At 41.0% G+C, this 11,414-nt stretch overlaps 1 protein-coding gene across 1 annotated transcript; it reads left to right on the top strand.

Annotated features, from left to right (window-relative positions):
- Positions 1-545: 545 nt before the first annotated feature.
- On the top strand, positions 546-10,593 carry LOC105921442. Its single transcript, XM_036133107.1, has 3 exons — positions 546-582; positions 9,247-9,498; positions 9,631-10,593. The coding sequence occupies exons 2-3, from the start codon at positions 9,247-9,249 to the stop codon at positions 9,982-9,984; spliced, it is 606 nt and encodes a 201-aa protein (XP_035989000.1). The 5' UTR covers positions 546-582; the 3' UTR covers positions 9,985-10,593.
- Positions 10,594-11,414: the final 821 nt, after the last annotated feature.

An 11,414-nucleotide genomic window follows, 5' to 3' on the forward strand; every position in this document is an offset into this window, starting at 1 on the left:
AGGAATTTTCCACTATCCTATACACTGCTTTTTCATTATTTTCATGATTTGCAAAACTGCCAAAAGTAACATTTGAAATACCAGATTATTATTATTCATCATTTACTAAAGCATAGATATAAATCATTACTTTGCACAGGTAATGGAATTGAGGCTTTAATTAGCAACACAGTTCAATAACAGTCAATCTTCTTCTTGGAAACGAATCTGAAAGCAGCAATTAGTCAACTCGGCTCACCTGTGAACCTGTCGACATATACCTGGAAAGGAGGGTCCACGTCCAAAGGAGCCAGTCGAGGTGGCTCGGGCATCTGGTTAGGATGCCTCCTGGACGCCTCCTTGGTGAGGTGTTCAGGGCACGTCCCACTGGGAGGAGGCCCAGGGGAAGACCCAGGACACGCTGGAGGGACTGTTTCTCGGCTGGTCTGGGAACGCCTTGGGATTCTCCCAGAGGAACTGGCCCAAGTGGCTGGGGAGAGGGACGTCTGGGCCTCCCTACTGAAGCTGCTACCCCCGCGATCTGACCCCAGATAAGCGGAAGACAACGGCCGGACGGATGCAGAAAAAAACTATGTCTCATAGGTATGTAGACGTGAACAGAATAAGTATTTGTTGCATTTTTTGAAAAGGTGGGGGAACTCTGTCTCCACAGACAGCCACAGGCTAAATGTTTGTATTTACTGTTTTTTCTTTTCCTCATGTCACTCTCCCCTTAGGAGGCGGCAGAGCTCTTTGAGCACGACGAAATTGAAAAGTTCTTCTAACCACCCTTGACCCATGCACTCCCACCCCTACCACTTTTCCCCAACACATCGACACAGTTCTAGTTTTCTATTAATAACACTATTGATGTATTCATTTTATTAATCTTAGGATATACTAAAAGTGAGGAGAGGCACATTCCTGGCTTTTACACTTGATTTTCTAATTTCATTTTGATGAGATGTACTGATTTTTATCCACAAGCAAGAAATGTTCCCAGATTTGATTTCAGAAATCTGGTCACCTTATAAAATACCAATATATGTTCTTGCTCTAACCTCTAGATGAAAAAAAAAATCATTTTGATACAATTAGCAATTTTGCATTACAGTTTTACAAAAGCACATGGGGCCATTTGCCTTTGTCTAGCACGCTAGCACGTGCTAGTCATTTGCTCTTGGCTAGCAAGTTTCACACAAATTTCACAATCGATATTATGCTCAAAAAGTCCTAAAATCAAATATATGTTTTTGCTCTTACCTCCAGAATGAAGCAAAATATGAAGAATGGAAAAATGCTTTCAAATGAGCTGATAAGGCGATTGGGTGGCTTACAGTTACACTGCTCGCTACGGTAGAAGGCTGGCTTCTGACTCGATATTTTCTTTTCCCGGGTCTAATCCCGGGAAAATATGGGCGGAGTCAGTTAAAACCGGCTGCAGAAAAAATAAAGAGCATCTCAAATTTCAAATCCTTATAAGGTCCCAAGAAGACAAAATCTTGAAATTGGCAGGATCAGTAAAGCACTATAAAAGGAATAAACAGCCCAACTTTCAACTTTGTAGGTTGATTACAGCTCCGGCAGTGGACGCAGGGATTTCCCATTGTTTTTCAATGGAGCCAAGTTGCAGTGATAAATGGACCAATTTACAGGCTTCAAGGTTGAGCTGAACGGTCATGCATGGTGTTAGTGGTGTTCCGTGATGTGCCGAGGCTTCGAGGCGTGTGTCGAGTAATGGAGGGGGCATTTCCGTAATGCGCATATCGAAGCTTGCTTCAGTTAGGGGAGGAGCCGAAAACGATGACGGGGAGGGAGGGAGGGAGGGAGGGAGGGAGGGAGGGAGGGAGGGAGGGAGAGAGAGAGAGAGAGAGAGAGAGAGAGAGAGAGAGAGAGAGAGAGAGAGAGAGAGAGAGAGAGAGAGAGAGAGAGAGAGAGAGAGACTAATCGCTCTCAGAGGTAGATCGCTCTAGAGAGAGAGAGAGAGAGAGAGAGAGAGAGTCACATGTTATTACACAACATGCCATATCACATGACACTACTATTTTGGGAATAATTACACACAGACAATACATTCAAACAATATTTTATTATACACATATGTGTATACATAATTTATGTGGACAAATGATTTCGTCCTACACCTTTTGTGAAGTCATTCCCAAGAGCCATAATAGACAAAAAATCAATGCATCGCACGTGTTAAGGTACAGCTGGCTGTGATTATACACCTGGCCAGTAGGTGGTTTTGTGTGCACATGAAGCTTCAAGAAAATAACCCTTTCTTGAACCAGTTGCCTCAAGTGGTTCAATGCCTCATGAGGTCACCATCACTATATGGTGTCATTCCTCTTATCTGGTCAGCCCCTTCTAATACTACCATGCATTCCTGCAGCGGAAAATCCTACGTGCAGCAAGACGCCAAAACAAGTGCAGCACTGAAAGCGCAAATCAAAGCTCCGCCCCTACTGCAGGAAAAGTTTGCGTGTGACATCACGAGCTACATCCGCGCTACATCCGGGTCACAGTAGGCTAAATACCACCGTAACAAAACGGGTAAATTCAAGCATACTTTTAGTTTATTTTTGGAAACCAAACCATACCTAGAGGAGTTGCTGCCGAGCAGGGCTGGGGGGAGAGGAAGGAGGTTTACGAGCGGAGTGAGAAGTCGGTAGGAGTTTAAATTTTTTTGGCGGATTGCATAAGCTGTACACTGAATGTAGCTTTATGGCTTTCACATCAGCTAGAAATAATGGAGAGGAAATAGAGTGGATGATGTCTAGATCTTCAAGGAAAAAGTGAGAAATGAGGCAAAGACAGGAAAGAGATAGAAGTTGGTCAGATGGGAGTGAGGTTAGAGAGGAAGGCAGTAAAAAGACAAAAACAAACACAAGCCCGGAAAAACAAGTGCAGGAAGAGCGAGCAAATGGGGAAGAGGAGTGGAAAGTTACAATCGAGTTTAAACAAGAGGGAGGACACTTTCATCCGATAAAACTAACTAAAGCAATTGAAAAAGAAATTGGATGAATCAAGTTAGCCAGGATAATGAACAACTGAAAGATATTAATTTCTGCTGTTAGCAAAAAACAACAAGAACAAATTCTCTAAATGTCAACTCTTGTAGGTGAAAGAATTAAAGGTATACTATGCAACCGGGGTTGATTTTCCAGCGAGGCTCCCCCCAGAGGGCGAAAGTAAAAGTGCACTGTCGTAAAGATGCTCAGCTGTTCTGGTTTCTCCGTCAAGCCAGGCGCGGTTGTTTTGAGCTTAGCAGACAGGCGAACGCAACGAAAAGTGGAAAAAACGGCAGTACAAACAATGACTAACACAGTGAAGGTATGAACATCAAGCTTCCCGCAGTGCTATCTTGGCGAGGCGGCGGCCGCCTCGCCAGTTTTATTATTATTATTTATGTATTTATTTTATTTTTTTTATGTTGGCGAGACGCTGCCGCCGCCGCCTCGCCAAGCCGCCGCAGTAGCATCTCGCCAACATAAAAAAAATAAAAAATAATAATAATAATAAAACTCGATATTCTCGCATGTTTATTTGACGTTAACACGCGGTTCTTTGTTGTTGCTTTCGCGCGTGCATATAGTGAATGGCAGGGCAAAAACACATGGAGTTCTCACTGTAAAGCAAGACCGACTCTCGCGGTCTTGCACGAGACTTCTGAGCCTGTGTGTGCGGGCGAGGGCTCTTGCAATTGCAAGTACGGTATTTCCCCCACAGACCACCAGGGCGGCCGAGAAAACCTTTGTTCAACCTGAAATGACTCATTTAATCATCCAAAACGGTATGGAACACATTAATTAACTGAAAAATGTTGCATCGAATGCCTTTAAAACATACATCCCTGGAGCAGCTGCAAGGTTAAGAGGAGTAACTACAGGAGTTCCACTTGACATGACAGTTGATGAAATCAAACAAGAAATTAAAGGAGGCAAAGTTATTGAAGCAACAAGGATAAAACACAAAAGAGATGGAGTTGTTAAAGACACCACGGCAATAATATTGCAGTTTGAGCAAGTGGTACCAGAATCTGGTCAGATTGGATACATAAACTTCAGGGTGAGAGAATACATTCCTAATCCAATAAGATGTTTTGTTTGTCAGAGAATGGGTCATGTAGCAAAGGAGTGCAAAGGGAAAATAAGGTGAGCAAGATGTGGAGGTTTGCATGAATATGGAAAGTGTGACAAAGATGCCTGCCAAAGTTAAATGTTGTAACTGTGGAGGAGAACATAGTGCAGCATATGGTGGGTGTATAGTACAGAGAGAAGCAAGGAAAGCACAAAGAATAAAAATAACAGAGAAGGTTTCATATGCCTGCGACAGACTGGCGACCTGTCCAGGGTGTACCCCGCCTCTCGCCCAGTGTACGCTGGAGATAGGCACCAGCAACCCGCGACCCCATGAGGGATAAAGCGGATCAGAAAATGGATGGATGGATGGATGGTTTCATATGCTGAGGCTTTAAGGAATGTTAGAAAAGAAAGTACAAATAACTTGGGAAACAAAGAAATAAATCAAGGCAAGGCAAGGCAAGGCAAGGCAAATTTATTTATATAGCACAATTCAGTACAAAGACAATGCAAAGTGCTTTACATGATTAAAATATAGCAAAATAAAACAGAATAAAAGCAAGTAGGAATAAAATATAGATAGAAAGTAGAACAAAAAAGTGGTGATTCAGTTAACTAGGACAGTTGAAGGCAATTTTAAACAAATGTGTTTTTAATCTTGATTTAAAAGAACTCAGGCTTTCCGCACTTTTACAGTTTTCGGGAAGTTTGTTCCAGATAATTGGAGCATAGGAACTAAATGATGCTTCTCCGTGTTTGGTTCGTGTTCTAGGTATGCAGAGCCGGCTAGAGCCAGAAGACCTTAATGGTCTGGAGGGTTGATACACTGATAACAAGTCTGTGATGTATTTAGGTGCTAAGCCATTTAGGGATTTATAGACTAACAGAAGTATTTTAAAGTCTATTCTCTGAGATACAGGGAGCCAGTGTAAGGACTTTAGAACTGGGGTTATGTTCTCTACTTTCTTAGTCTTAGTGAGGACGCGGGCAGCAGCGTTCTGGATCAGCTGCAGCTGTCTGATCCACTTTTTAGGCAGACCTGTGAAAACACTGTTGCAGTAATCAATTCGACTAAAAATAAACGCATGGATTAGTTTTTCTAGATCCTGCTGAGACATCAGTCCTTTAATCCTAGAAATGTTCTTCAGGTGATAGAAAGCCGACCTTGTAATTGTCTTTAGATGCTTTTGGAGGTTCAGGTCTGAGTCCATCACTACTCCCAGATTTCGGGCCTGATTAGTGGTTTTTAGCTGAAGCGACTGAAGCTGTGTGCTAACTTTTGATCTTTCCTCTATTGGTCCATATATTATTACTTCAGTTTTGTTTTTATTCAATTGGAGAAAATTTTGGCACATCCACGTATTGATTTCTTCTAGGCATTTACTCAGTGCCTGAACTGGTTCATAGTCACCTGGTGACATGGTGATGTAGAGCTGTGTGTCATCTGCATAGTTATGGTAGCTGATGTTGTTATTTTTTATTATCTGAGCTAGAGGGAGCATGTAGATATTGAAAAGGGGGGGACCCAGAATGGACCCTTGGGGAACCCCACATGTGATTTTTGTAATCTCTGATGTAAAGTTACCTACTGATACAAAAAAGTCCCTGTCCTTTAAGTAGGATTTAAACCAGTGGAGAGATGTACCAGAGAGGACGACCCAGTTCTCCAGGCGTTCTAACAGAATGGAGTGATCAACAGTATCAAATGCTGCACTGAGGTCCAATAGTACCAGCACGGTGGTTCTTCCACAGTCTGTATTTATATGGATGTCATTAAACACCTTGATAAGGGCGGTCTCTGTACTGTGGTGAGCATGGAAGCCAGACTGGAATACGTCAAAGCGGCTGGTCGTTGTTAAGAAGGTGTTTAATTGTTGAAATACAGCTTTTTCAATAATCTTACTGATAAAGGGGAGGTTTGAGATGGGCCTGTAGTTCTGGAGTAGAAGTTTGTCTAAATTGTTCTTTTTCAGCAGTGGTTTGATAATTGCTGTTTTTATGGACTGGGGGAAAACACCTGACAGGAGGGACGTGTTTATTATCTGAGTCACATCAGACGCTATGACAGGTAAAACTTTTTTAAACAAAGCTGTGGGTAGAACATCAAGACAGCATGAAGAGGAACTTAGCTGCTGAAATATCTGCTCTAAGCTTTTGGAGTTTATTTGGCTGAAATGGGACATTTTGTCAGGATAAGTTCCAGCTGAGTACCGCTTTGGTTCTAGAGTTGGTGTGGATGTACAAACTGATCCTCTAATTTTTAGGATTTTCTCAGTAAAGAAGTTAGCAAATTCATTGCAGGCCCTGGTGGAGTGGAGTTCTGAAGCCACGGACACAGGAGGATTTGTTAACCTGTCGACTGTGGAAAATAAAACACGAGCATTATTAATGTTTTTCTTAATGGTCTCAGAGAAGAAACATTCTCTTGCATTTTTCAGCTGTAAGTTATATCTGTAAAGTCTCTCTTTATAGATGTCATAGTGAACCTGGAGTCTGTTCTTTCTCCACCTGCGTTCAGCTTTGCGACATTCCCTTTTTTCACCTCTAACTGCTGGAGCATTTCTCCAAGGAGATTTATTCTTCCCGGAAACAACTTTCACTTTAACTGGAGCAATGCAGTCAATGATGTCTGAGACTTTAGACTGAAAGTTATCTACTAGCTCATCTACTGAGTTGCAGCCCAAGGTTGAAGTAGCAGAGTAAGCTTGAATAAAATTTTCTGTGGCATTGTCCTTAAAGGTGCGTTTTCTTACGATGTCCCTTTGACTAAATGAGTCACTGGTAATGATACATTCAAAGGTAACGGAGAAGTGATCGGATAAGGCAACATCAGCTACATTGACGTCAGAAATCTTTAGACCTTTAGTGATGATCAAGTCTAAAATATGCCCCTGCTTGTGTGTTGGCTGTTTAACATGCTGAGTTAAACCAAAGTTTCTAAGTGTGTCACACAGTTCTTTTGCACTTCTGTCTTCAGGGTTGTCAACGTGAAAGTTGAAGTCTCCCACAATAATTAAACAGTCATAATCAACACATATCACAGACAGGAGGTCACTGAAATCATTAAAAAAGTTTGATGTGGACATAGGAGGCCTGTAGACATTCAGAAACATAGTTCGTACCGGGCTCTTTACCTGCAGAGCCAAATGTTCAAAAGAGTCAAATTTTCCCAAAAACACCTTTTTACACTTTAGTGAATCATTAAACAATGTTGCTACTCCTCCACCTTTCCTTTGCTGTCTGCTCTCACAAAGAAAATTGTAGTTTGGAGGAGTCGACTCCAGCAGAATGGCTGCTTCATTAAATTCATGTAACCATGTTTCTGTTAAAAACATAACATCAAGATTATTGTCAATAATGAAGTCATTAATTAAAAGGGATTTTCCTGACAGAGATCTAATGTTTAATAAACCCAGTTTATATGATTTGGTGGTTGATGGTGTCTCTGTGGCAGGTTGCATCTGACAGTTTATGACTTTTAAGTACGACTGATTATTCCTGTGTGTTTTCCTTTTGCTTATCTTATTTCTGCCACGTATCATAACAGATATTCCATGTTCTCCGTCAGGAGGCCCAGGCTTATGCTGGTGGCGGTCTTGACTGATAAACGTACAGCCAGGGCCTGCTGCATATCACAAGGAAGTAATCCGAAGGTCTTGAGGACAGGCATGTTCTGTGATATGTAGAGGAGGAGGAGGATCTGGACCTCTGCGTCCTTTGGAAGATGCTGATTTAGTCACAGAACTGTGGTTTTCAGAATTAATATGTGGAGAGGATGTCAACTGTAGACCAATCTTAAGGACTTTGTTCATGTTATGAGAGAAATCCAGGAAAGGAACCTCTGGGCTTTGTGGAGAGGAAGGCGAGGCGGGTGTAGTCTGGATTGGTGTTTGTGACGATGGCGATTCTTGGTCCTGTCTTTGTCCTGCTGAGATCTGGGATGAATCCTCCTGTAATTCTGATGTAGCCTCTTTCTGTGTCATCTTTCTGGCCATCTTTATCTTGGTTTGTTCGGGCTGCACTTGGCTTATCTTTTGTTTAGGCACTGGATGTTCTTTGTTTTGGGACAAAGCTGATGACGTATGGTTCACAGAATAGAAGATGTTTGAAATCAGTCGTTTTGCACCTGACCTATTTAGAAAGAAGCCATTGCTGCTAAACAGATGTCTTCTTTCCCAGAAGATGTTAAAGTTGTCTATGAAGGTTACAAGAGATTTAAATCAGGAAAATAATGATTCACAAAGAAAACAGAAGCAAACCAGTGTTAGTTTAACAGCTGAACGTAATGCATGTAAGCACAAATGTAATGTGGATGAAAATACAATGATGGTGAAAAAAGATAATTTTGTGGCATTTATTTGTCACATCATTAATGTCAGAGTGCAAATAAAGAAGATAAGTGATAAAATCAAAACAATTGTAGAAGCAGCAGGAAGGTTTCTAGGTATGAAAGAGATCCAAGCAGATCAAATTCATAAACTTTTGAGTTCAGTTGGAAATGATAAAAAAAATGGTCATACATATTCCTCAATGGAATGCTAGAAGTCTAATAATAAATGGTCAAGAATTTAAAAAATATGTACATGGATTAGAAATAGCTCCAGATGTTATATGTGTTCATGAAATTTGGTTAAAACCATCTTTAGATTTTAAAATTCTTTGTTACAGTTCAGTCAGAAGAGATAGGAGCTTCTCATAGTTTTGGTTGCATTCAGTCAACCAAAACTATGAGAAGCTGTTTGGCAGAAAGCTGGCATCCGTCCGCACGTTACACAGTTAAGAGTGACATCAGAACTACCAGGCGAAATAAAAGTGAGGCTGCATCTGTGATCTCGCTGAAAACTCTTATGCTGTGTCACATTAAGTCCATTTTGCTACCCCTTTTTTTATTTCAGAAGTATATACATTTGTGTCTACTGGACACAAAGCATCCAAAATAACATGACAAGGGGAAGATATGCGCATTAAGTATAAACAGCAGTAAAGTTGAGCACATAGATATAGATAAAAATACAAAGATTCTGCTTGAAGATAGAACAAAAACATTTTTAATTAAAGGACTCAACCATATCTTTGTGTTCTATATGTAATTAGGTTCTACAGTTGACACTCAGCTGAACCATTTTGTTATTGTGTGTTCTAAAACATTTTTGGTTTCACATATTCCACTCTGTATTGTGAGATGAACCGAGACACAGAAGAGACTTCTCGCCTGGTTGAGGAGCACGATGCGGCGGTCGATGACGAAGATGAGGGCTTCTCTGAACTCACAGCTGATGCCACATTGCTGGATTTGAAGGTTTCTCCAATCGCCTCCTCCACCGTGGCTCCCAGTCCCTCCTCCAGGCCTCTTCTCTGCACTGCGGCTCCAGGCATCTACTCCATGCTGCCTTCCAGCATATCTGAGGCTGGAGATACCTCAGATGAAACTATGGTCAGTAACAGCTCTTTGTTACTGTTGTGTACATGCTGCACATTCACATTTTATTAAAGCTAAAGCATCGGTTCTTTTGTTTTTAAGGTTTTAAATAGTCATTTTCTTTGTTGTGCTTAATAATATTCACAGGCTGTTGATGACCAGAACGTGCCAGGGTACGAGCACGTGGACAGGCTCACTGAATACTTGGTTGGGCTTCTGGAGCAGACCTCCCTCTGTCTCACCAACGTACAAGCGGACTGCACCACGGAGCTCTGGCAGAGGCTGGATGTCGGGGACAAGCAGCGCGTTGTTTATGCAGGACACCACCAGCAGAGACTTTTAACTGGACGCTTTCGTACACCAAAGAAGCCCTCCAAAACTCCTGGTGTGGAGAGCACAACCCGCTGCTGCTCAGTGCCAAGCACTTGTTCTACATCAGGTTGTCCGGCCTGCAGAGATGCAGGGAACCCACCAGCAACCCCCAAAAAACAGCCCATATAATAGAACTGTCCAAGCAAACACCCGCAAAACAATGTGGCCTCTTCCGCACAGCAAAGACTGGGCATAGCCACTGTATTGGGAGGTTTACTGCCCATACAAAGCAACCGTGGTTGGAGGAGATGAGGAAGGTGGCAAAATTAGGTGTTTCATTTTTGTAATCGGTTTTATTGAGTGTTGCTTGTGATGTTCACTTTTAGAGGTGAATCTGTTTTTAATATTTGGTTTTAGTATTTTAAGCCTTTACCTATTATATATTTTTTACTTTTTATTTTTGCAAGGAACATCCCAAACATATTTGTGAATAAATTTGAAGACTTTTATTGGCCAACAGTTTTTATAGAAAAATAAAGGCATATTATATATGTACTTAAAGTATAGTAATTGCAATCATTTTCTGAAAGAAAAAATTACTCACTGTGCAGAATGACACTGTTAAACAGAGAGGTCAAAATGGGGGGAATGATATATTAATTTAGTCCTTTTGAGATGGTAGGTCAGCCTTCCATATACTGCCACGGAAGCTGATTGTTCCCTGCAGCCCCATCTTCCTCCATCTTGTACTGTTCTTTCTTTGACATCTTCTATAAAAGCAATACAACAAGAAATAAATGCACGTCTGCTACAGAACTGTTTAAATAAACAAGCACTACAGACAATTCAACTCACTCCTATGCTTTAAATGGTTTTAAGGCATGCGGCTGGAGAGGGAAAGCATGCCAGTTGCTGGTACATTTAAACATTTTTAACGTCATAAGACGAGCACTTTTCTCTTTCAAACTTTGGAATAATGTTAAGAGCATAATAAAGCATATGTGGGTCCAAAGTCAGCCTTGTAATCCAGCAGAAATGCTTTTTTTTAACAATTCAGAATCTCACGTATTTAAAAATCAGCAAGAGCAAAGACCTGTATAATATTTAAAAAAAATCATAATTTGATAACTAAAGCCTGCAGCTCTTTAAGACTTTGCAATATTTTCAAGAACATTACAAAGATGAAGTAATAATGATTTCAACCTTCTCTGACCACTACAGGTGTGGGGAGACCTGTCTAAGATAGTGTATTTTTTCCTCCTCTAGGTCAAAATCACCAAAAATAGACACTCTCTAAATGATCAGTAATATTATTTAAAACAACAGAAAGAAAGAATGCAACCGGCATATCAAACCAAGATATTCTTTGTGGCTCATACAAGTGCAAAACTTGCTATGTTGCCGCTCCATAGTTAGTCACCTATGACTAAAGATCCTGACACCACAGGCACTTATGGATCCCACCTACATATTAGTAGAATGTATGTGACAGGGAAAACACAGAACAGACAGAGGGTTAAAAGAAGTAAAAACATAATTTAGATACATAAACAAAAATTAGTGAAATAAATAAAATAAGACATGCACAATACTTGTGCAGGGTGTGGCAGCATTCCTAT

This window comes from Fundulus heteroclitus, unplaced genomic scaffold (assembly GCF_011125445.2).
Source record: "Fundulus heteroclitus isolate FHET01 unplaced genomic scaffold, MU-UCD_Fhet_4.1 scaffold_58, whole genome shotgun sequence".
NCBI classification, from domain to species: domain Eukaryota; kingdom Metazoa; phylum Chordata; class Actinopteri; order Cyprinodontiformes; family Fundulidae; genus Fundulus; species Fundulus heteroclitus.